Source organism: Zeus faber, assembly GCF_960531495.2.
Source record: "Zeus faber genome assembly, chromosome: 4".
NCBI classification, from domain to species: Eukaryota; Metazoa; Chordata; class Actinopteri; order Zeiformes; family Zeidae; genus Zeus; species Zeus faber.
Window position 1 is genome coordinate 20,078,861 of NC_137191.1, and position 26,798 is coordinate 20,105,658.

Consider the following 26,798-nt stretch of genomic DNA (forward strand, 5'->3'; position numbering starts at 1 on the left):
TCAACATGATCACCACTGGTTTCCAACTCAAAGCCAGCATAACCGCATAAACGAATGAAAAAGAAAATAAGACTGCCACCTCGTGGTTGTTATGGTGTACTGCTGAAGTTTAAACACGTTACATTACACTGCGTAATTTAGTGGTGCAATATTTAACTTGAACGTTTCTGAAAATAAAATGACAGTCCCACGACAAAACAATTTCCCGGGGGAGGGAGGGGACATTCGGCATCCCTGGCCTGTTGTTGCTCCTCCTCGCACGGCGAATGTAGCCAGCGGACGGGGGTGGGGTGGGGGGGGCCTTTTACTTTGAAGGAAATTGAAAAGGACACTTCCGGAATGGAGGTGTTACTCCGGAAGTGACGCGGCCAAACGGCCCTCGAAAACAGAGCCCGCGTCAATGCGAGTCACTCCGACGGGACGTGACTCGCCCCGCGCCGCGGCTCCTCTTCGTCCACGGTACGTCCTCGATCCGCGGACGCAGACAGTAATAAGGCCATAGAATATACAGTCGGTAAAACAACGACAACAAAAGTTATACAAATATGAATGAATAAATATACAATCGAACGAAAACATGTACTTATATTATACTGACATACTTATGTTGCAGTTATATTCTAGGGCAGTGGTTTCCAAACTTGTTTTTTAGCCGTGTCCCCCTCCCTCTTTTCAACCAGCATTGAGAGGGGAACAAAAAAGAAAATGCACATAAATGATGTACTGTATGTGGGGTTTCTTAAGACATTATATATAACAAATATATATATTTTTTAAACACATTTTATTTTTAATTTTCGGAGTACCCCCTGCAGTACCCCGGCAGTACCCCCAGGGGTACGAGTAGGTCTTGTGTAGCTGCTGGGCTCGTCTACGTCTCATGACATGAAAAGGGAACTAGTTTGGATGAACGTGTTTGTACTGTCCTTCCTTCCTTCACTATCAACTTATCCTGTTGATAGTGCAGTAAAATAAAGGGTTGATATCATCCTCCGCTGCATGCCTGCTTTATTAATTAAATACGTTATATTAATATGAATGTTCAGTTAATACCATGTAATGCCTGTTATTTTATACAAACTTAATCTTTTCCAAGCGGGATCCCTCTGTCAGGTGTAAAGGCAGCGTCCACTGACAACCTTCTCGGGGCCAGAAGGTTTGGGACGCTGTGTGTTACCAACAGCTACAACAAGACAGAGTGTGTAGTCGGGGGAGACGCCTCTCCCACACCCCGATGGTCTGAAATTCAACCCGATCGCACGTCCCCTTGTAGCAGCGGGACTCCCCCTGACGCACGTACACCGGCGACCTCGTGAGGAGTCGGGAATGGCGACGTGGGAAGATCGCCTGAAGCAGGTCGAGGGACTGGCCCGCTCGTTCCGGCGGCACCCTCTGACCGCGGCGTACAAGCCTCGCCTGCTGCCGTGCCAACCGTCCTCCATCTGGAAGCTGTTTCCCCGCCAGGGCCTGGCCATCACCTTCGCCCAAACCTGCAAGGAGGTGAGACGCAGGGGGTCGTTTGTTGTTGTAGTTGTCCATCGTATCCGTGCTTTGTTTACGTCTGGTCCCCGCCGAAATGACCTGACGAATGGGTTCTGCGCCTTCCAGGATGTTCATGTTTTCGCACTCGAAAAGGAAAACGCCGCCCTTGGCAAGAGGATCTTCCTGGTGACCAGTTACAGTGAGCTGTGGCATTACTACAGGTGTGTGGTCAGTCTATATTATTGATCGCAATGGCACGAAATGCCAGCTGAAACTACACCAAAAAATATAAACAAGTGTGTGTGTGTGTGTATATGTATATCTGTGTGTGTGTGTGTGTGTGTGTGTGTGTGTATATATATATATATATATATAATATATATATATATATATATTCTTTTTTGAAAGTTGGTGACAGTCCCATTTTATTGGAACTCGGTGACCGTTCCATGTTGTATTTTAGTTTATTGGAACTCAGGGACCGTTTCATGTTCTGTTATTATTTCATAGTTAATAATGAACAATAATAAACACGTTGTCAAAATCAGAAATCTCACCATTGTGGTTAGTGAAAATTGCAGTAGTAGTCAGTATGTGCATCTGTCCTATCACTTGAGCATGATCAGATCACATCATCTATTTTTTTTATTGACATACAGCAGATGAACCTAATGAGACCAAATAAGAAAATTTGATTTCTCTGATCACGGATATAAAGTCAAAATGACCGGACAACAATGTAAAATATATTTAATAGTCAATGTTTTTTTTATTATGCCGAAATGGAAATTGACAGGTCAGATTTTGTTTTTTTAAATCCGAATCAGCCAAGAAAACTGCAGTCGGTGCATCTCTCGTCAACAAAATTCCATGATGGTGATAGCCCTAACCGCCATTAACATGTTTTCAACACATGACGCTCTCACCCCAAACTTCCTCAGGACGTACCAGCAGTCGCTGATGCATTGCTACGAGGTGATTCCAGACGGGGCGGTCAGCAAACTCTATTTTGACCTGGAGTTTCACCGTCCTTCCAACCCAGAGCTCGACGGAAAAGCGATGGTGTCCTTTCTGATCCAGGTGGGCAACAGCTCCTCCACCCTGAGTTTATCTGAACCTGTTACCTGGACAAGACACAGACGAGATAAAAGGCACAGAGGTTCGATTTTTCTCTTTTATTTATTTTTATTTTTTTTGTGTCAGTATGTGTGTGAAAAGCTCATGGAGGTTTATGGGGTGGCGTGCTCGGCGAAGGATGTGCTGAATCTCGACTCCAGCACGGGAGAGAAGTTCAGCCGACATCTCATCTTCAATCTATGCAACGCGGCTTTTAAAGACAACATACACGTGGGTAGGTTTAGAAATACAAATATTAATGCTAAAGTGTGTGTGTGTGTGTGTGTGTGTGTGTGTGTGTGTGTGTGTGTGTGTGTGTGTGTGTGTGTGTGTGTGTGTGTGTGTGTGTGTGTGTGTGTGTGTGTGTCGCGCGCACACAGTTTTATATACACATACATTATATGTATGAACTGCCCGAGTTTGAAGGCTCGATTCCTAAAGTTCTCTTCTTGGCATTCACTTCAGGTAGATTTGTCCACGGCATTCTACAGCAACAAAGCACAAACAAGCCACGCGGGGGAACGGGAACGCCATCCAGTCCTGACACAAGGTCGGCGGCGAAGGACGACGGAAAGAATCCCGCCGAGGCAGAGGGTGTGGCAAAGAGTCCACGGGCGAAGAGGCAGAGGACAGAGGAGAGAGACCTCAGCTGCCTCTCGGTGAAAAACAAAGAGGGTCAGGAGTCTCTCTTCGTTGATCTCGGTAAGAAAAGCTGTGAACTTTATTTGATTTGTTGGTTGTGTTTTTTTTTTTTTTTTAACCAAGTAAACCGTTTTGTATCCTGCTGCTTTTTAATCTCACGGCGGTCAGATTCCCTTGCGGATATTTCAATTTTCTTTAATAATTTGCGACACAGGCGTTTACACCAAGAACCGAAATTTCCGTCTGTACAAGTCCTCCAAGTTGGGGAAGAACGTTGCCTTTGCTCTGGCAGAGGATAACAAATTCACTGCCAGGCCCCTGAGGAGCGTCTCTGCCGAGGAGAACATATTCCTGTCTTCTCTCGTCTGCAATGTGAGGTAGGGCGTACGCACCTCCTGGGGTTTTTTTTTTTTTTGATTCACACAGAAATTAGCATCTGTACCGGGGCCAAACAAGGGACTTACACGATTGCTCCTGTGCAAAACCAGTTACACTGCTCAGAGGATACTGACCTGGGACGGTCCTGAAGCAAAGCGATCTCAAACCACGATGCATCAACACCAGCCGGGACCAAACCCCACTCGCGGTAAATGGTCAATGGCGGCAACAGTTTGCGTGTACTGTTTGCACGTTACATACTGTATGACTTTTCGGGATTTACCCTGACACGTCCTACTTTTCAGGTCCCTCGCTGACCGACACGTTGGGTGGCTACGAGCGTTCACCTTTCAAAGAGGTGGACGACTTTGTTCTGACTCTGGTTCAAAAGGACGGAATACAAGGAAGTACGTGCTCGTCACTATTCATTTCAGACTGTCCGGTGGAACCAGCTTGAGTCCATTATAACTGAGTTGCAAATTTAGGCAACTACACATGTAACCCAACGCTGTTCCTGACCATGGCTTCAAATGTGTACATGTGATTAACGGTTTTGTACGACGCCTGGCGTTAATGTCAGTACCTCTTTCCAGGCGTGAGGCGATGGAGCTACTTTGTCTCTGAACAACTGCTCATCTACGACATCCTGAAATACCGCTGGTGCGAAAACATCGGCAGGTTCCATAAAAGCAACAACATTATGTACGTGGTGCATGTGTGTTTTCTGGACATTTACAACTTCTGATAATGTCCTTGCAATTGGTTGTAACAATTCAGTGGTATTCAAAAAATAAATAAAAAATTTGCTGAGCCCCCCTTTCATCGCAGAAATGAATGTTGCTGGCAAAGTAGATCACGCAAAAGACCATTAATATTCAAAGTCATATTCTACTATTATATTTCGAAACTTTGAATTAACATATTGAATATAAGCAAATCTAATAAAAATGTTGTAACTTGTGCTTAAAAGTCTAATATTGACTCTTTCATTTTCTCACCACCCCCCGATTCCTTGCACCAGTTTTAATAGCACTGTTGTCGTTTCTCCGGGCAGGATTCTTGTGGACCTCAAGGAGGAAGTGTGGTACCAGAAGTGTCACGATCCCGCTTGCAAGAGCTTCAGATCCTCCAGTAAGGCAGCGGCCCGAAGTCTTATTCTGTTTTTATGCGCAAGCTCTGAGAGATTATACGCGGAATAAAAATACTAACACACAGGCTTGTCCTGTCGCAGGCTTCCCACTACCACAGGAGATCTGCATCAGCTACCTTGTCAAGATGGTGAGTTCTCTGCATTCTTTTAAACCGTGCCCTGAAGTTTAGTTTGGAGGAGAAGGGTGGGGACTAAAAAAAAAAGATACAGTTTTGTATAATCGTGACCCATGGTTGACGAAGTGGAAATCAACAACAAACATGTGAACCGACAGGATGAGGAGCACCAGGGATATTCCATGGACGCCGCCGGGAACATTGAGCTCCAGACCCCTGAAAGCGCGGCCCCCCGGGGGGAAGAGGCGTCGGACGACTGGGGCGACGAATCCGCCGACCGGGTTTATCTGGAAGCTCTGGACGACGTGGAGAGGAGCGCGGCGCGAGAGGAGGCCGCCTCGGATCAGCTTCTGCTCGACTTCATGACCGATTTTGATTCACATTAAATGGTCATGGCGAGCGTGGCGATAGATATTTAACTGTGGCTCAGTGTTCGCATCATCCATGCACTTTATCTTGTCTTTTCTGTTGAATTGTTATAAGAAAATCTTTCGGGTGTTTTGTAACTGATTGTCAAAACAATTTGTAGAATAAAAAAAAAAAAGGCTATATATATATGTATGTATATATATATTTTTTTAAGTGCACAAAATGACCTCTTTAGAACGAGATGAACTTGGACATTTTGAAAACAACGTTACATGGCCGGTTCTACAGTAAAACAGTTGCCCACGAATCACACTTTTCCCTTTGACACAGATGTGCCTGGTTCATTTTATAAACACACGTTCAATATTGATGTATGGCGTTTCTAAAACTAAAATATGGACAGAATGTTTCAAGTGTCCCCTAAACAGGTTAAAATGCATGAAAGGGGGGGGGGGGAAATGCAAATACAGTATATTTGGACAATGTGTGGCCTTTATTTCGCCCTACACAAGTCCACCGCGGTTTGTCGATTCACCTAAAAGTAAATTCCATAAAGTCAAACATTATTCTTTTGAAAAATGGACATTCATTCTGAAATCTAGTCGGTCACAGTAATACGTCTTCTGCAGCATACAACGCGCGGTTGCAATGTGACTGAGGACACTTAAATCTGCGCGGGGCAGAGATATTTGTGGTACATCGAAACATCTATACAACAAAAGAGTTCGGAAAGGTTTCGGCGGCCATTTCATCGCCGACACCAAGAGAAGAGCGGGAATGCAAGAAACAACTAAACATCTCAAACCAAACTGTTGACTCCCCACACAAATAGACTTATTTTCTGCGGACGCACTATACAAGCTCCAGGAAGATATTAAATATCAACTTAAATAGAAATCCAACACATTAAATAGATAAATAAGCTGATGTTTGCCACTGTTGGAAAGAAATGTTCATTGCAAGTTTCTAGTGCTTACCAAAACAAAGCAGAATGTTCCCTAAGATGGAAAATGTCATTTAAGCACACACAAAAATTGGGACCGTCAAAGATGGTGAAGGGGGTGTGAGGCTTGCATTGGCAGTTAAGGCATGAACGTGGCACATTTGTCCTGTGTGTGTGTGCTTTTTTTTTTTGTTTGTTTTTTACCTGATCTCTCAATCTGCAATCTCAGTTTGGGGATGTCTCTGCTGTTTTAAGCACAATAGAGCAAATATTGTGTTGCCGGGGAGAGTTGTCTGACTCCCAGCTGGGAGGGGGGGACAGTCGCTAGCGGGGAGAACAATATCCCTTTGAAATAAATGCTATTTGGTTCAGGCTACGAGTTCCAAACACAATTTCACTTTCTCTTCCCGCTTGGATGGGATCTCACATCTTAACATTTGCGTAGAGTACGTCGATGTGCTCTCTGAAGCGGCTGCGGAGCTCGACCCTCTTGGCCTTGAGGGTCGGCGTCAGCAGGCCGTTCTGAACCGAAAACATCTCGTCGTGTAGAACGATTTCTCTGACCTGTGAAAGAGGACCGGGGGGCGGGTGGGGGGAGAAAAAGGGAGTGTTGAAGGTGAAAACGTGACTCGTGGGCCCCACGAGGCAACGCACGTTGGGCAAAGTGGAACGTAACCAAAGGTCAAAGGGCGTGTCGGCGCCACATTACCTGTTCAAAGGATTTAAGCCCCGCTTCTTTCCCCAACACCAGCATCTCCTGCAGAATGCTGTTCTTTACGTCCTAAATGTGGTCGTGGGGAAAAAAAACAAGGCGTCACGACGATCCGCAGCGAGTTGACAAAAAAAAACTCGACGCCGGAGAACACCCTACCTTGTTGCCGCAGAGGTCGGTGTAGGAGCCCTCGATGCCTCTTTTCTTGGCCCAGCCCGGTAGGAAGTCCGGGTCCGGAACCACGATGCCAACCAGGCACGCCTTCGGGGAAAGCAAGGATTCGGTCGATCAGAAGTGTACGCGGCTTGTTAATAGACGCACTGTGTTAAAGAACGACCTTTAGAAGATTGAATCAACAATGTTCCCCCCCAAAGAAAAACAACAAAAAAAAAACAGAATAAAAAATCTTTACCTGTAAGCTGTCGCCGTGGATGAAGATTTGTGCGACGGGATCACAGCGGATGTAGACGTTCTCGATTTTCTCGGGGGCGATGTATTCGCCTTGCGCCAGTTTAAAAATGTGTTTCTTTCTGTCGACGATCTTCAAGGTACCGTTCTGCGGAAACGAAGGGAGGTTCGTGGAAATACGGATTTTCACGGCTTTGAATGGAAATGAAATACAACCTTAAATACGCGTCTTTTTAAGGGCGGACGTTATTTCAAATGTGTGAACGAGGGGGCAGACTACGTCAGGTTCTGCTTTGATTTGCATCTCCTTACAGGAAGCCACATTCCGATATCTCCCGTGTGCAGCCACCCGTCCTGGTCAATGGCTTCTGCTGTTTTTTCGGGGTCCTTGAGGTAACCCTGGAATACATTTGGTCCCTTAACGCAAACCTAGGAGAGAAAAAGATGGCGGGCATGAACAATTAAAATAGTGCGCGCGTCAAGTATATCAACAGATGGTTTGGTTTACTTCATAATTGTTCCTCTTTTGTTGCGGTCTTTTTCATAAAAACCATAATAATGTTTTTTTGTTTATTTTTACAATTTTACAGCTGTACCAAGTGTCTTATCAGGAGTAAAGCGAGCTACCAAAACAGAAATCAATTCCATGAGAGCGAGAGAGGGCGACTCCCCAGAGTCGACTGCCACACCCGGAGCGTTCATGGGGAAAAAAAGGGTTTGGACGTGATCTCCCTCTTGTGGGAAGTGTCTTATCATCATCCAGTACTTTCTGGTTAGTCCTCCTCACCTCTCCCTCTCCGTTGGCCGCCAGGTAATTCATTTCGGAAACGTCCACCAGCTTGACAGCGTTGCAGGGAAGCGGCGCCCCGACATGACCTGGACCGACAGCACATTATTTTTTCCCCCTCCACTCAGTACAAACAAGTGGAAAAAAAAAAACGTCCACATCATCCACTCCATGTTTGAAGGTGCCGGCGACACCAGATCAGCCCCTACCTGCGCTCCAGTCTCCGGGCATCGACATGGAGCACCCTGCGGTGCATTCGGTCTGGCCGTACCCTTCATAGAACTGCGGTACAAAGAAAGATGGGCTCATCAATAATACAAACGCGCACACACACGCGCGCGCGCGCTGACGTCGTCGGTGACCGTAGCCTGTGACGAGGAGCGGTCGAAGCCGGCGGAGCTCACCTGACATCCCAGCGCCGCCCGCAGGAACGTCAGCACTGTCGGGGAAACCGGAGCCGCTCCGGTGATCATCAGCCTCACATGGCCGCCCAGGCTGGCCTGAAAAGACGTCGGATCTAACTGAAACCTTGTGATCGACTCAGGTTTTATGGAGTCATTAGCCCTTTTTTAGAATATCCAGGCGCTGTTTTCAAGCGCGACCTTTTGATTTGTACATTGAATACATCTGTACATGTATTCATCATTAACATGGTGGAGCATGTACTGTACTTCCACCCACATTTGGTTGGGTGTTGGCTCACTTCTTACTGATAAATTAAAGACGCAGTGAAATTCAAAATGCCCGTTCTTACAGTATTCTCGACCTGAACAAATTCATATGAGACTTAATCACATTTTGTACAAATAATAAGATACTGTATGTAGGATGTACTAATATTAAGTGATGGGTTGTTGGCTCACTCCGGTGTTTTTTTGCAGTACTTACATTCAGCTGCAAGGCTCCACATAAATGAGCTCATGTATGTGTTTTTCAATGTTCTCATTGGTTTTCTTGATCGAGTCGTCTATTTCGTGGTTGTCGCCCCGCGTTACAACGAGCCGCTTCTTCGGGGTTTCTGATGTTTACCTGCACTTTCTTGAAGATGAGCTTGTCCCACATGCTGTCTCTCCGCACCACGCCGCTTTTAAGCTCCGCCCCCTTCCTCCGGGACGCAAAGTCCAGCAGCCACCTCTTCAGCGGAGTGTTGGCCTGGCTGAATATCTGCACAGTTCAGCAGAATTGACTCTTAAACTCAAACATACCACAGGAAATCAAACACATTTCTCATATAAAATAAGATCATTGGGAAATGTTTTGAGGATTTTGAGGATATGTTTTATTCGGCTAGTCCAATGTCAATACTCAATTCAGTATGAACTGACTATAAGTTGACTTATAATAGTCATTTTATACTGAATTCAGCTTGTCCAACATTAACACTAAACTGCATCAACTGAGAGCTGATATCAATTTAATACATGAGTTGTTTTTGAGATGTTAATCAGATAGCTTGGATCTTGGAGATGGTTAAGTTTAGATATTAGGTTAGAAAAGGTTAATTTTAGGTTTCAGGTTAGAAATTGTTAATTTTAGATATTGTGTTAGAAATGTTTGATTTTAGGTGCTGGGTTAAAAAACGGTCCTCATCCAAATCTCAAAGATGTAGGCGGCCCCCCACGGGCAGACCAGTCGACACCAAGTGAAGTTGATACGTAAGACACATCGACTTAAGCACCAATAAGTGGACGGTGTTAGTATTACCAACGGCAACCATGATACTGGTTCCGTCATCAAGATGAGAAGCCCCGCAGAGCCGCGGTGTCTGACCTTATCGAACATGCGGTTGAGGAGACGCGGGACGACGGGGAACACCGTGGGCTGCAGCATCTTCAGATCGTCCATCAGGAGGCGGATGTCTCCCTGGAAGTAGCCGATCCGAGCGCCGTGGATGAGGATGACGCTCTGAGGAAGGCCAGAGACGGCGGGTTTGAGACAAAGTTAACGGGTACATTGTCATCTGCCCCCCCCCCACAGGAGTTGATCCGCTAACACATTTCCACATTAGTTATTCAGAAAGTTTTCAAACTGTTAATCGGCACGACAGACCCAAACATCCATCATATGTTAGGGAACAGAGACATTTTTAACGGTAACCGAAACGCATTTCTATTTCTTTGGCATGGAAAAAAAACTAACAAAAAAACTAATTAATACCTACCTCCACGACTCTCTCGAGCATGTGTGCTAGGGGCAGATAGGATACATGAATGTCATGAAGGTTCAGCATGCAGTGCACCTGCGGAGGACGCACAACAAACGCACACACGTGCACACACACACACACACACACACACACACGTGCACACACACACACACACACACACACACACACACACACACACACACACATGCAGTTCAACGTGCCGTACCTCCACCACCCTCTCAAACATATGGGCCAGAGGCAGAAAGGAGATGAGCACATCTTTATTGCTGGCCTTCAGAGACGCCTGTAGCCCGTAGACATACAGCACCAATCAAAACAAGACAGCAGGAAAGAATGAGTAGAAAGGGCAGATGGGTGGGGGTCGGTGAGCACAGTTCAGGTGGCGTGTGAAATACTAGAATAATAATAAGCCGCCGCTGCAAAATAATTGGATGATTAAAGATTTACAAGCAATCCCTCTTCAAGGAACATTTTTCACCCAGCGGGGTCATTTCCTTCATTAGCAAAAAAGGGAATAAAAATGATCTCCCAGTCCTCTGCGGGGGAATACTCTGAATACATGTACATGTTGTACCACAAACTACAGCCAAATTAAATCAGCTACTTCTGCCTCTATGCTTGACCAATGTTCCACAATGTGAGTCCTAAAATATATACAGGAAGTTTTTTTCGATGTTTTTTGGTCTGATATGTTACTTTACAACACCACAGTCAGCTGGATGAATCTCAGCTCTTTAACATGGAATACGTTCAATATATGCGCAGATATTCATTATGGTGTGTAAAATCACATCTCTAACTACAAGTCATTTTGGCTGAAACCTCGAGTCATTTCGCTACCGACACCGCTAGTTTTTGGTAGAGAACACCAGCACAAACATTTAATATGAGCCTCCATCTGTTCAATGAGATCAACTGAAAAGTGTCAAAATGGACTTTTTAATCTTTACCTTGGTTACTCTAATGAACGCCGCCGTGTTGGAGATGACGTTCCCGTGGGTGAGCATCGCACCCTTTGGGTTTCCTGTCCAAGATAACGTTGACTGGATTAGTTATAGATTCCCGTTTCCTCCTCCGCAGAATTGTCATGATGTTGAACTCATGCGCGAAATCGAACGCAATGTAACAAAATAAACCTGTGGTTCCGGAGGTAAAGCATACGAGAGCGAGGTCCTCTGGTGTTGGAGGCTGGAACAGACCACAAACGTCACATCAATGATAGGACGTCTGAACTCCTAATAATGAATAATCAGTACCGTAATACTTTCTTCTTTCAAATATAATGTGTTTTTTATACTCACCAGTGGTTTGTGATAGTTGGCTTTACCCACAGCCTGCAAACACAAACATTTAACATGGTAAGGCCGTGCGTGTCCGCCTTCAAAATGACCTTTATTGGGCACTGTTGGCACCGAGAAGGTCATATTTTTAGCCCTAAGTGAGCCAAATACTTTGTAGCAACGTAAATAGAACCATGAAAATAGAAAATGACTCCATTCCTCCACCCATTCCATTCGTCATGGGAACGCATGGGTTTTGTTTGTTTTTTTAACTCTCGAGCATCGGATTCCTCTTATTATTACCAGTGCTATTGTACAAACACATGCTTTGTCGAGAAAGGTGCCAGTGTATGAATCATGAGAAATCTTCCCCCAGTTGGAAACCAAACCCCAAATGACTCGTTACGGAAAGTCGGCACTTGTGAAATATCTCGTATTCCATTCTCTCACCTCCACTTCCTTGAGGCTGAGAATTTCGATGTCGCACTGCTGTCCTTTGGTGACCAGGTCCCTGTCAAAGGCCTCCATGATTATGACGGTCCTCACCGAGTGCTCCTTTCCCCTCACGCAGTCCAGGAGCAGGTTGGCCTTGTCGGCCACGTCGCAGATCACTGTCGAGATGGTTGCTGCAATAAAAATTTAGAGAAAAAAAAAAAAAGAGAGAGACAGTCATCACGAGAAACCGAACAAAAGCCGGAACATGTCTTTGCAAGTATTGTGTCATGACGGAAAAAAAAAAAAGAACACACCTTTCTCAATGATGTAGGCGATGGCCTCCGTGCCGAGTGTGTCATACAGTGGAACTCCCACTAGGGAATATGTGTAGCAAGCCAGCTCAGAAATGGTCCACTGAAATAAAAAAGTACAGAGGTAAGAAGAATTAAACACGGGTTTGACCAGGAGGTCAGAGCAGACCGAGCGGAGGAAGAGCGGAAAATGGAGGAGAGATTCTCCCCAAACTCCCTTCTTACCTCAGGTCTGTTCTGGGAAAAGATGCCGATAAACTTGTCTCCGGTTTGAGAGTGTCCTCGGTGCAGCAGAGCGGATCCCAAGTGCTCTGCTCGGTCCACCACCTTTGGGAAATAAGTCACCGCGGTTATTATTCTTTCGCAAAGGTTCGCCGGGTTTACGTGCGCTGAAGGAACGGAACTTTTTTTTTCCGGATTTCGTCACACGCGGAATTCAGGAATTCAGCCCCGCAGCGTACCTCTCTGTAGGACTGCCATTCGTAGGGCTTGTTGGGTTTCCTGGACCCCAGACAGGGTCCGTCATCTGTACGGACAAAGTGATTCGTTTGAAAAACCCGAATTTTTGTCAGGTGCAAGTGAGAAACACATGCTCAGAATGCCTGGCGGTGATATTTCAGCGTCAGTGTTCACACTTACTTGAAACCCTCAGACCTCGCAGGAACACCTCGTACATGGTCCGGGCATCGTCGTAGTAGTGCGTCATGGGTTTCTCGCTGTCGTTCAACACCGACCTCCGAGCGTATTCTCCGCCCTGTGAGGGAAAGAAAGAAAAGAGAGAAATGTTGGTCATTTTCTGAAAAAATACTCTGTCCTGTATGATGGTACACTAGCTCAGGGCAATGAATTATTTTGAATATAACATCTAATGGGCGGGTGGATCCCTCAAACCCGTTTGATTTCCTATCCCTTATACCCGGGTTAGTAAAACGACTTCTGTATTCAATGGCTTAAGCACTGAACAAACATTGAAAAAGTCATTTTAAATATTGCTTGATATGTAAATAAAAAATGACCCTGGACATCACAATTTAAAAGCAGAATGTAAAAATACAAAACTTCAACAATGTTAAGTTATTGGTATTTGTGATATGGTATTTATACTGACGATTTTAATCCGATTTCACATCTGTATCATTGCTTGTGGCGTCTGTACTCAGTCTGACATCCTGTTACAGTTCAAACAGGTTGTCAGGTTTGTAATCTTTTCTCTAGTATCTTTACACTGAGCCCATTTCAAAATAGACTCTTGTGAAAACCAAAAGCAAGAAAAAAAGAAAAGAGAGACAGTCCCTTCTGGATAGAAGAGGCAGCAGGTACGCCTCCGTGCGCATCTGTCCGGATACGAAGCAGTTTGCAATATAAACAGATGTGTCTCGGCATTCCAGTGAGATTGTGTCACAGGAAACGCTTCGACAGCGCTGAGAGCTCCGGCACCGAAAGACGTACAGGAGGAATTCAACAACAGATAAGATAACAGAGCACTCCTCTTTAGATTAAGATATCAAAATGTTTTTTGAAGGTAGTTTTGAGTTGCTCCCTCCCTCCTTCCCAGAACTTAAGGGAATAAAAAACAAAAATACAAAAAAAGGAAGGAATTAGAAAAACCTTCATAATTCCTGCTATTTCAGTTCAACCTACCTCAATTTCCAGCGACTGCATGTTGAGGTCACAGGGCGGCTTCAGAGCTTTGGGCCTGGTGGCGTACCAGTAGGCGGTGATGGCGGCAAAAGCGCCCATTCCCATCAGCGCATTGGTGGGCAAGCTGCGCACATAATGCCGAAAGTCATCCAGCTCTGGAATCCGCAGATGCCTCAGGACTTCCTGAGCCTGCATCGCTTCTCTGGTGGAAGAGAGAGCGAGAGAGAGAGAGAGAGAGAGAGAGAGAGAGAGAGAGAGAGAGAGACAGAGAGAGAGAGAGAGAGAGAGAGAGGGAGGGAGGGAGGGAGGGAGGGAGGGAGGGAGAGAGAGAGGGAGAGAGAGAGAGAGAGGGGAGGGATTTAATAATGTGACAACTTGGGAGACTTTGAAATCAAAAGACACAGAAAGACGATTTAGAGAGTGTAAAGCCTTTTTTTTTTTTTTTTTAACGTGATTTTTCCTGCTCTTACAGTCTCAAAAGTTTCAAAGTGATTGTTGAGAAGCTTTGTTTGCATTTCATTTAATTATCATCCCTTAGAAATAACAAGGGGACATATTGTGTTTCCTTATTTTGCCGCAGTGCACTTGAGAGCGCAGCAAATGGCTCAGGAAGGAAACATGACACTAAAGGACGACGAGACGAGATTGTTCAGATCGGTCTCCATGGAGACATCGGGGGGGACCCACCGCAAAATAAAAGGCGCATCTCATTTTGGTGGGGAAACAAAACTTCCTTCTTTGGAATGCTTTCAAAAGCGTGATTACTGGAAGTTTCCATTTCCACTAAAGCTGCAGTACTTCCTTACAAAAAAAAAAAAAAAAAAAAGTGGGATGGTTTAGCGCCAGCAGACTTTTCCATGTACCATATCTTTTAAGGTGTGGATTTATGTTTATTATTCGTGTTCTGGATCGAAACAATCCTCTTTAAAGGAAAAGACATTTGATGCACAGCATCATTTATATACGTGAAGGGAGATCTCAGGTTGACTATAAAAGGTGACATTGTTCTTCTAACTAAACTGAGCTCCGGAGTTGGTGTCAAATTCCCGCTTAACATCACTCGGTATAAAAATGTAAAAACCAAACGCACTCCTGCCATAGAAAGATCTGACTTCTTCCATTCCGTTATTATTGACAACTCGGCTTTTATTCAGGGAAAACCTTGCCGCTAATGCAACAACAACACCACCGATCTTTCAGCTGAATACAAAATTACAGCACAGTTAATTTTCCTTGTTTGCATTAACATCTCTTAAGGCGGGAGGCAAAGAAAATGTTTGCGCCACTAAACGTGCTGAAACTAGTCCTGATTTAGTTCTTCGTATTCTATTGTCTCTTCTCAAGCCGTGGAGACACAAGGCGACGCAATGACCTCCAGCAGCGGTTATAGCGGCTGAACTCTTGACTTCTCACCTACTTCTATTATTATCGCCAAGCCCCTGATGAATTGGGATGGTTCCAACTGGGACAGAGTTCCGCATTAAATCGAACCCAAAATATTAGCAGTGTTATTTATGGGAATGGTTAAAATCGCTCGACAAATGACTCGGACGACAGGTTTTCCCGAAGCATTTAAATTAGAAGCAGAACAACAGCAATTACAGAAAATGCGTTTGGTTACCAGAACAGCTTTGTTGAAACAAAAAACAAATTTGACTTAACTCTATGGACCACTGCAATACAAATGTCAACTCTCTGACAAAATGGCTTTAGATCATTAAAAATAAGTCATGGTTAAGTCATGATAAAGTCATGATAAAGGGCATATCACAACAAACTGAAACTCTTGCTTTGTATTGGCCATAAAAAGGGTATAACTGGTAAAACGCAGATTAAATAGAGGAAGAAAATACTTACAATAACTTTAGAATGTACAGGTGAAGGGAGGCAGAAGATCCACCTTGAGGAGGGAAAAGGTAAAGGCTGTGTGTAAGTTCCTGTCCAGTGGCGGCTGCTAAGAGAAGCAGCGTAAAGCGACCTATAATAGCCCTCGGAGGCGCGTACTACTATGAATAGCAGAACACCACCCACTCCGAGCAGAAACACAGGCATGCACGGCTCTGACAGCTACTCATTGAGGCACAACTATAGGTGCAACCTTCCAAAACACCCCAGAAGATGAAAGCCTTTTCAGTATAATTATACGCACACTTTCTTGTCATTAGCTCACCTCACGCGTCACACACATCACAGACAAATAAACGGCAAACAAACATCCACGCATTGTGATGGGCTCCCTGGGAACAAAGCGTGCGCTGTGTTTACATCCGTGGATAAAAAAACAAAAACAAACAAACAAAAAAAAACAAAAAACAAAGATCACTATTAGATTTGAATTGTAAAGAACATTTAAAAATATAGAGAGCGGGGCGATTAAAGCATTTCTGGGAATGTTAATTCGAGGTTTAATGTGCAACGCCCTTATTACAAGTAATCTGCGCATGAACAATGTGTGCCATTCTTGTGTCGTTACAGAAAACCTTCAGTCCGTCGTGTTCTGTGTAAACTGTAGCTAAGAAAAGCTGATATTGAGATACAGTAGGTTGTCAATCTGTCCTATTTTTATAGATTAGAATTTTTCCATGCCAATGTTAGTAGCTTGGAGAAGCAAAGGCCCGGTGTGGTGTGGGGGTGGTGTGGCAGTCAGCGGTTAGACAGGTGTGGCAGCCCAGGATTAAGGTGGCTGTTTACCTGTTGCCCGTCAGAGTAATCAATGAGCAACAGGTATAACACACACACACACACACACACACACACACACACACACACACACACACACACACACACACACACACACACACACACACACACACACACACACACACACACACACACACACACACACACACACACACACACGAGGAGCCCTTGTCACGACACGTTTTACATCTGCTCCAGGCTTGTTCCACCTTGCCCACTCTCTACAATGAAAATGGTTCTCTTCAGCCCCATCGCCTGTGTCTCTGTGTCGGAGGGCACTGGAAATGCCACTCGGGTGGTGTGTGTCAGGCGAAAGTGCCACATCCGGTAAAACCAAATCTGAGTTAAAATGCTGATTCCAGGGAATACAGCACAGCTAAAAAGTTAGAAAGGCCTCAAAAGTCAAAGACACCTGTATGTGTGTGTGCATGTTTGTGTGTGTGCGTGTTTATACACCAATCAGCCACAACATTAAAACCGTTGATAGGTGAAGGGAATGACATTGCTCATCTTGTTCCAATGGCACCTGTCATATCACGTCAGTGTGGGATATATTAGGCAGCAAGTGAACAGTCAGTTCTTGAAGTTGATATGTTGGAAGCAGGAAAATTGGGCAAGCATAAGGATCTGAGCGACTTTGACAAGGGCAGTTCTGTGTAACAAAAAGCTGTGCTCTGGTCATCCCACAGGTCGTCCACAGGAACGAATAAAAACATGGCCTTGCAGGTTGAGAAGTTGAACTATGCACGTGCACACGCACACACTGCGCATTATTAGGTACAACTGTACAATCGAATGTAATCCAATACACCAGTTCAGCCATAACTTTTGCTTGATGTTGCCGATAATGTTCAGGGTTTTTTACGCTGTCAATAGGACAACATTTTTTTTTAAAACACCTCTCAATATAATGTAGTTCAGTACAACACCACATTTAACCATGACCTCAGTCAAAAACATATAATTGAACTTACATGTTTCCAACTGTGTCAACAGAAACTCAACATAATAAACTTCATAAAGGTAGAATTCCTGGCAGAGCTGGTGTATTGGATGACATTGGCTTGTACAGGTGTCCCTCATAAAGTGCAAACGGTGTATATATACATATACATATACATACACATACACACTTTGGACAGAGCACGTACAAGACGTTGCAAGCATGTGATTGTGTCAGCTGGCCGAGACGAGCGTCACATGGTCGGTGGTGAGCGGTTTGAGTTGAACGGTAGCTCCTCGCCCCTGCCCCCACTGACACCAGTGCTCTCCATACTTGGCCCGGCAGGATGACAAACCAATGGCAGCGCTTGACAGCCAGTCACCCCACTCGCCGACAAACACAAGAAGACATCGGAGAAAAAGGAGGAAGGAGGGGCTGACCCAGCTGGTCCATTTGACACACAGCAGAACAACAGGAAAACAGTCTACAGCTGAGGAAGAGTACGCACTGCAGCCAAAACCTCAGATTGTTGAAAGATATCCTTGTTCCTGGAGTGACGTAGCCGTGAAAATAGGTTTGTCACACTTAATGCTAAACAGTGCCTTATACTATCCTTCATTTGGCGTCTAGATGAACTTGAACCCGAAAGGAACTGACATACAAACATCAGACAGAAACATTTCCCATCCACAATCCATTTTTTAACGGCAATGAATAGCAACTCTGCAAGGAGCAATAACAGCGCTTCAGCTCGTACAGATTGTCTGTATTGAGTTACTTCAGGTGTGCTGAAAACCGTCCGATCCACCGAATCGTATTACCACCCTGCACCCTGGAGGCTTAGCACATGGGAACTTAAATACACTTAACTTCATCACACCCCTACAAGACACCAGCAGCTGAGCTGCAAAAAGGCCTTTTCCTCTCGCCTGTTCAATAATTCACTTCTTGTGCATAAGCTAATGGATCTCTCTGATGGATTTCTAATCGCTCACAAATAAACCATGCTGATTTTAAGGCACAGTAACCCTACAATAATCTGTTGTGCACCAAATAAAAAAAATAAAAACAAAAATAAATAAATAAATAAATAAATAAATAAATTGAAACTACTGAAATAAAGTAAAGAAAAATAAAAATAATAATGCATAGACTGATGTATTAGTCACAAAGCTTTGCATTGAAAACAACTGAACGAGTTAGGACAAAGTCCTCTTTAGCCACTGTCAGACTGTTAAATGACAAGGAATGAAGCAAAAGCTGGAAGCACAAAGGAAAAATCTGCTGAAAGACTGCTCGAGCGTGATCGTTGCCATGAGTGAAAAATGAATATTTTGCCCTTGGTTGCCAGGAATAGCAAAGGGTGGGGGGGCTTAATTATGAATGCTGTATTGTTGGGTGGTGTTGGTAATGCTGAGTCGTGCATGGAATCAGTGTCTTCCTTTCCCTCATTCTAACGCACAAATCAATCAATCAATCACTCCTGCCTCTGTCCTGGGGAGAAAAACTGACCTTGGAAAGGATGCAACACTTCAGGCTGTGACGCTGTCTTACACAGAAGTGAAATCATTCACTCCTGTGCACACAAACCCACTGTGAGGGGTCATGTGGGTGGAGGGTGGAGGGTGGAGGGTGGGATTTGTGAATTAGGACAAAGGTCGGCCATCCATCGACAGCTACCAGTGGAGCCTGAGCCCACGGTGACCTCCAGCACAGGGAGCACATAAAGGCTGCCGCTCATCCTATGCTCCGCTCCGCTGCTTTATATAACAAGATAAATATAGAAATACACATCCAATTCCCAGCTAAAAGACTGGAAATGCTACAGTTCATATTTACAGAATTGCGTCACATAAAATGGAAAAGAATGCCATATTTTAGTAATTAAGTGAATGGAAAATGTTTGTTTGTTTATATATTATATATATAGTGACCTTGCATTGGGTAACTGCAGTAAATTAAAAAAAAAAAAAAAAAAAAAAAAAAAAAAGAGGCTTCTGACGATGGGCCTGACTTCAGATTTTCTTTTCCCCAAAATGCCTTGAAATGATCAGAATTGTACCTTTAAAAGCTTGGAAACTTGGACACAAAATGAAGGCCTCACGAAGTGCGTCAGGACCTTGAGAAATCATACGCAGATTAGTTTCATCAGTTCATTCCGTTTACTATACATTCTCCAGCCAACACCCACAACAGATCGTCCTCCCTGCAGCGGCACACCCATAACACTATGGGCGGTTGGTGCATTAATCCGAAAGGCAGGCAGTTTGGTGAAACGCAACTTGAAGAGCAAAATGACTTGAGAGACAAGCTGGAGGCAGGGTGTTCAGTTTGCATGTTTTGACTTGCGCAAGCCACCACCGTAAACTATGCGCCCGGTTTGCCAATAGTTTGCTGACGTCCCCGATTGTAATTGTTCCAAATATCACTCGACAAGCGTCGCCGGTTGACAACTACCTTTCCTGCTCCCTGGAGTGGCTAACCCGGCTGCGGTCAGGCATGTTGCAAGTCCAAACCCAGCACGTTGTCTTCAACCTGTTTAAGCCATGGTCGAATAAACACGGCACACGAATGTGGGAAAAATTCATCTGTGTTCTCATCAGTATTTATAGGCTTATTTAAAAAAATAATAATAATAATAACCTCCACTAAAAGCTGGCATTTATTTTTACCGCTACCTGCTTGAAGAAGCATAACTTTGACTCGAGTCTGATTGTTTTACGGGCAAAGTGTGTCACTGTAGCGCGCGGTGCCAACACTCCCCTGCGGAACAGCGAGGGCTCTGACGGCTTCCAGGCGGGATTCTTGTTTACACAACGCACACTTTACAGATGAAAACTTCCAGGACCCAACACAAAAGTACGGGGGTTTGCGGGGTTGGTCTTGGAACCTGACGGCGTTCCAAGCATACTGTACACTGGGACCACAGCAGCTAGCGGAAGCCGAGCGGTTTTGTTTTACGGTTTATGGTAGGCGAGCCAGACTGCTAACCGTGCATACAGCTGTGGAGTCATTTTGCAGACCATTCCTAGTGTGACCGGGACTTTTCAGGGCGATAACAGACATGTCATCGTGTAGGCATTGGTTCGCCCACAGTTAGAACCGCTGGCGGTATGGCGACACAAATCTCAGTTGAGATACTGATAAACAACTGGTGTTTACCAATGAGCCTAGCTTAGCCACCATGAGTTAGCCAGTCAGTTTCAACTGATGGGGAGGAGCAGCAACAAAAAGTAAGAACTAAACCCATCATTCTGACGCCTCAGCGAGGCTCGCGGGGCAGTTTTGGGGAACACTTTGTCTGAATGCGGCTCACACGTGTAAAGTTGTATTTCATTACATGTTTATCGCTTTTATCCAAAGCGACATACAGACATTTTGTCTGTAGTATTTAACGAACTGCACAGCACAGTCACAGCTAATCCTCTAGGAATAAGTAGCATTACTAGAATTAGGGCGGTTTTATGTCAGTAAAGTAGGATAAAGGTGAGTGAAGCTGTTTGGCCGGCTGACCTAGTGATCTATGTGAGTGTCATCTAAACATTCAACAGAGTCTGCACGTACAGGGGTGGCCCTTAACTTACACCCCTTTTGGGTGGAAAACCTTATTAAAAACAGTTCACGGTTTATTTTGGCAGCTATATGTGGCGAAGAGGGTCTTTTGAGGGTCGAGCACTAGCTGGAATAGCCTTTCCAAAAGAGAGTCATGTCACTGCTGAAGCGGGCCAAGGTCAGAACAACAGTTGGCAGAGAGGTGTTGAGTAAATAATGGCTGCCTCACGTGTTCTGCTCAAACTTCTTTACCTGTCTGCGTCTCACGGACAGGTGGACACGAGTTTTCCATCATCTTTCAAAGTAACCAAAGGTATACCGACACTATGGTCAAGCGGTCTATCGCTGAGTCACAAAACCATAAAAAACAAAGTTTTCGCCATTCCTCTTGTCAAAGGGGATTTTTAATGATCTGTCAACATGATTGTGACAAACTGTGAATAATCTTCACCAACCGACCATGTGCAACAATCACAGATAAAGCCACAGAAGTCTGTCATCGCAGATTTGAACCATAATGGTATGGTAAAGCAAAAGTCAACTAGAAGTGGCATATTTTATTATGAGTTAGCATATAGATTGTAATAAAAAAAAAAAAAAAAAAAAAAAAAAAAGGTTAATTAAATCGCAAAATTGGTCAGAAAAATCGTCCGTAGATATTTTCTCCAAACTGTTCCGCCTTTAGATTTATTAGTTGACAACAATCAATCCCCAGTAAAAAAAATATACAAAAAAACAACAGTCGGACTGGCCCTTTAGGGATGTTAACGTTAGGTTACTAAGCAACGGACGAATGATGAAAAAACATGTTTGTCTCAAGTCCAGACAGATATATGGGTGTGGGCGGGGAACTTTAACTCCACAATGAACACAGACAATCATGCATAACTACAATGGGTCTTCAGGAGCACCTTTTCTCCTAAATAACATTTTAAAAGACCTGATTCAATTGATGTGAAAATAACCTAGTTTCACACCATGTTGTGTAAAAAGTGGAGCAACCAAAATACATCAGACTGGAGCCACATTCCACAGATTCCTGCAGTAGAATTTTTGCCATAAAACTCCCAAACCGCTGGCATGTTGTGAACTGTGCACATCTCCGCCATCCTCAACACTGTCACCTGGAAATTACGTTTTTTCTGTTTAAACACACCTCACATGCACGGAACAGCAATTGTATTTTGCAAAAGTGGACACACTCTGTGGCAGGAACAGCTGCGCAACACCATTTCCTCAGGAGGAAGAGAACGAGAAAGAAATGACAGAGTGCTTTGCCTCTAAAAGGCGAACCCGCCAAGACAAATCTTCACTGTTGTGAGACTGAAAGGGGCAATCCATAGGATTGTCACTTTTAAGTGGATTACACCACAAGTCCCATTCCAAACAGCAATGTTTTGGGGTTTTTTTTCCCAACATCCAGGTTTATTCTCATTTTCACTCGAAGATGGTAGAATAATTTCTGATTAAAAGTAATTTGATTAATTGACTTGATTTGTTTTTCCCTTTGTAACTTGAGGTGGTGGGGGTATGTTTTCACATGAGAGTGATTGAAGACTTTCGAAGACATTTCTAAGGCACAGTTTAACAAAATGTAAGGACAAATTTACAAGAAAAAATAAGCACCAAATGAAAATATAGGCATATTAGAACTTCAGGAGTATCAGTTGAGTCCCGGTTTCTTCTGTCAGTGATTCAGTCCTGTTTATGCCGACTGTCAATCCTTTAACTTGTCTTCATAAACAACGTTCACCTGCACCTCTTCATAAACAGCACTGCTGAAAAAAGAGGCGCTTTTCTTTGTCTCTTCACCCTGAGCAAGAAGGTGAAGCCTGCTTGATCTGCCGACCCCGCTGGCGGCCACGTACAACTGACCGCCGCTGAAGAAGTCTCTTCGCAGAAGACCCCAACACAGTGTAGGGACTGCCCCTGAGACTTAGTCACGGTCATGGCAAAGCGGGATCTCACCGGAAACTGCCGACGCCGCAGCTTGAATGGGAAGTTGTTGTCAGACGGGCTCAGGGTGATGAGTGGAATGAGGAGTGCACATCCAGCGTCAACACCGACCTGACCGGATGTTGCAACCAAGAGATGGGGTAGGATCTGATCGATGAGATATTTTGACTGATTGCAGTGTTCCGCTGATTGCAGTGTTCTGCTGAGTTGGTCAGGCACAGTAGGACATGCTCACGTAGCCACTTGGGGTTGGCAATGTTGGTCTGGATGTCCTCACACACTGAACCGATGATGTCCAAGAGTCTTTCACCAGGAAGAGGGGGTCGTTGAGCTCAACAGCAAAGTCACCCTTCTCCTGGATCACCGGAATCCTTCGCTCGCCAAGGTCCGGCAGGAATTTTTTCTTGAATTTATTACATTTCACTGCATATATGTATGGAAGTATGTATATGTATGTGACAAATAAAAATCTTGAATCTTGAATCTTGAATTTGACAAAACGTGCTTTTGTTGGGCTCCCAGCAGCAGCCTGATGCCCCGTCCACAAACAAACCTGGACACCTGGTCACCGTAGTTTAATCACATGTTTACAAGGAGCTTTACGTCATCATTACACTGCCGTGCCGACGCATATAAATACACTGCGCCCAATAGTTTTCAATCCATCTCTCCGTTTGCGGTTCCCAGTGCAGTGTTGTTGTTGCATTCAACGCTCAAGAAGAAGCCCATCTATGTGCATGCTCCCAATGTTCTTCTGTGGTGTTTGACGTAAAGTTTAAACGCCCTCCACTGGCCTGGAATGTGTATGTGAGCGTTTTCAATCTTTGCGTTCTCGTGTGGACGGAGATATTTTCAAAAACACAGTTGACGTGGACAGGATTATTATTATTGTTGTTTTTTCATACCTATATACGTGTGGGCGAGGCCTGAGTGATCCTCATGTTTTCAGTAATGCCATGGGCACACTACACAACTTTCAAAGTCGGCAGGTCGATGTACTGTTCACACTACACAACTTTCTGTCTTGTGATCAGGAATCTTGCAGTCTTTGGTTTCACACTATATGACTGCTTGGTGGCAAGTGGTCACACATTACAAGATCTGTCGGGTCTCCAAAATGACGTGTGTGTATTATATATATATATATATATATATATATATATATATATATATATATATATATATATATATATATATATATATATTTTACATTACACGTGTCACTGTCCAAATTGCACCACATTTGACACTGCACGCCCTTGGGTCCCCAGCAATACACCCGCCTAGAGTGAAGGTCGGTTGTCGGGATTATCAAAATTAGAGAAGAAGATAGTGAGATTAGATATAGTTAGATTACAGCAAGTTAGATGTTTGTCCATACTGACCAAAACAAGCTACGCTGCTTGATCAAATTCACAGCTGCCTTTCATTTCTTGTGGAGGACCCTGCCACCAACATTGGATACATCATATAGAGGAGGACATCCATGATACAAATTGAAGAAATCGTCAGCTAAATAAATATAGGATAAATATGAAATATTTATATATTTTTTTATAATATCATATCACGGATTACCAGTTTAAAAGGAGTTCAATCCAATACATCTATATGTGATTACTCGTGATCTGCTTTTATTGTTGAGACATACCAGGGCTTTTGTTTGATCCGGGTTCACTTAAAATGCAATTCAATTTAATTTAATTTAATTTAAAACCATGAACATCATCCACCGGTGCTCACAGACAGTGGGGGTGCCGCGGCTACTTGACAATGGTCGCATTGTTTTCCCCCATAAACTCGTTAGAAAAATCACCCCGTTATATAACAAAAGCGCAACCCTGTGGAAGCTTTGCAAACAGGATTTAACAACCACGACGACGACGACAACAACAACAACAACAACAACAACAACAACAACAAACATCATGTGGATTCCAGCCTGTGAGGCGTCGTATCCATCCACGACAAACGTCACCACACCGGCGCCTGCATCACGACGAACACACGCCTCGCTGCGCGAAACGGGGCGGAAACGCAGACGTCCCCTTTTGATTTCTCTGCGAGGAAGAGAGCATCCCCGCCTGCCACGCAGCCCCCCGAAGAGTCCCGGGGGGAGCGGACGGTCCTCCCCACTAACCTGTGACGAGCTCCGACGCCTGGCACCGCCGCCCCGCAACTGGGGACGCGGAGCGGAGCGTGCGGCGTTTTTGAACCGTGCCTCGTCCTTGGCCAATCGCGGACGAGCGCTCGCACGTCTGACCCCGCCCCCCTCTGTCTGCCCGCTGGACGCGGAAGCGCCCTCCGCTCGTTCCTCCCGAAAGGAGCGACTTTGAAAACCTGTTGCTTGTTGTTGTCGTCGTCGTTGTCGTTTTTCGGTCTCAACGTCAACACGTTTTTGGTGTTTTTTTTGCCTGATTTGATCCATGCTTTTTTTTTTTTTTTTTTTTTTATCATCGCCATTCGTCAAAGTCCACATTTCTGGTGTCCATTCGGCCAACATTTCATCTATTACCTGCCCTGTTTCCACCTAATACGTTCATATTTATTGAATACGATTATAATACGAAAACAAATATATTAGTACATTTAGTTAAAAATTTGTCTTAAGGAGTTTTTAAGTATTTTTTTAGAAGTATACGATTTCACTCTCTGATACCCTGCTATTATAAAAGCAGCAGCGTGTTCCAGTGAGGGGGGGGGACACAGCTACACACACGCACGCACGCACGCACACACACACACGCACACGTTCTCTTATACTCACGTGTGATGTCATGCCGTGTAAGATTAGTATTGCATTAAAATGTTAGTTAACATACTCTAATACAATACAGTAATTAAACTATTTAAAAAAAAAACAGATTTAGTTCTGAAAATAACGACATTGTGACGGTAATAGATCTTTTATTCTGTAATATCTGTGATGCAACTTCCATGAAATGAACAGTAGTCTTTTGAAAAAGTTATTTAAAAAACCCCATCGTTATTCACTTTAAATAACATTTTCTCATAAAGTCTGTTAATAGTGAACTTTAAAGGAATATTTTTAAGCTTGGCAAACATGTTGGCAGATTATTGTGTTTGATAGACCTCATTAAAGGAAGTGGACCCAAATGGCACTCCTGTCATGGGATGACTCTTTCTGACTGACTCTGACGTCCTTCTTGTCGCTCTGTTGCGCCTCTTCCCTTGTAGGATGTAGATTGTCGCAATTACTGTTGACTGTAGCTACCACATTGTCTATAGTGCTAAAGTTGGCAATATCTGAATACTTCCTAAAAACTCAAGTGGTACTAGAATCAAATTCATTTGGACTAGCAAAACTAAAATAGTTACTATTAATGATTTGAGTAGTTAGTAGTAACAAATAGGTAGTAAGTACTGAGTTTATCATCGGACTATATTCATTATTCATTTTATCGAATTATGTTTTATTAGTAGAATGGAAATAATTAGTCATTTAGATTTAGTTATTTCAGTGCTGCTTGTTTGTTGACATTTGGATGTTTAGATGCACTTGTTACCCTGTAAATAAGCACGTTTCTTGAATTTAAAAATATTCCGATTCATTTTAAACATTTGCCAATTGAAAATGGTGGAATGCAAGTGAAAGCACACCATACAGTCCAGCATGTTCATATCATCATCATCATCATCAATCATCATGTCATTTTACAAGGCTTTCGTAAAAATGGCAAAAACATGAC

The 26,798-nt window shown here is 44.0% G+C and overlaps 2 protein-coding genes across 5 annotated transcripts; one reads left to right on the top strand and one right to left on the bottom strand.

Annotated features, from left to right (window-relative positions):
* The first annotated feature begins 389 nt into the window (after positions 1-389).
* On the top strand, positions 390-6,400 carry primpol (primase and polymerase (DNA-directed)). Of its 4 annotated transcripts, none has more exons than XM_079999089.1 (13): positions 390-459; positions 1,274-1,500; positions 1,609-1,703; positions 2,424-2,562; positions 2,686-2,833; positions 3,064-3,300; positions 3,455-3,617; positions 3,729-3,826; positions 3,924-4,025; positions 4,212-4,320; positions 4,673-4,749; positions 4,850-4,896; positions 5,043-6,400. In XM_079999089.1, the coding sequence occupies exons 2-13, from the start codon at positions 1,327-1,329 to the stop codon at positions 5,268-5,270; spliced, it is 1,617 nt and encodes a 538-aa protein (XP_079855215.1). In that variant the 5' UTR covers positions 390-459; positions 1,274-1,326; the 3' UTR covers positions 5,271-6,400. The 4 variants fall into 4 exon arrangements, with proteins under 4 accessions (XP_079855215.1, XP_079855213.1, XP_079855214.1 ...); XM_079999087.1 differs by having other exon boundaries at positions 419-459; positions 1,097-1,500; XM_079999088.1 differs by having other exon boundaries at positions 419-459; positions 1,114-1,500.
* acsl1a (acyl-CoA synthetase long chain family member 1a) lies at positions 5,438-25,246 on the bottom strand. The gene is made up of 22 exons (XM_079999086.1): positions 25,229-25,246; positions 15,795-15,837; positions 13,938-14,139; positions 12,936-13,050; positions 12,758-12,822; positions 12,522-12,623; positions 12,300-12,399; positions 12,001-12,176; positions 11,572-11,604; positions 11,407-11,458; positions 11,221-11,294; positions 10,476-10,553; positions 9,874-10,008; positions 9,133-9,267; positions 8,508-8,603; positions 8,313-8,385; positions 8,104-8,192; positions 7,629-7,745; positions 7,321-7,464; positions 7,068-7,169; positions 6,906-6,977; positions 5,438-6,760 (listed from the first exon to the last, which is right to left on the bottom strand). Exons 3-22 carry the CDS (start codon positions 14,130-14,132, stop codon positions 6,620-6,622), a joined length of 2,094 nt encoding a protein of 697 aa, XP_079855212.1. The 5' UTR covers positions 14,133-14,139; positions 15,795-15,837; positions 25,229-25,246; the 3' UTR covers positions 5,438-6,619.
* Positions 25,247-26,798: the final 1,552 nt, after the last annotated feature.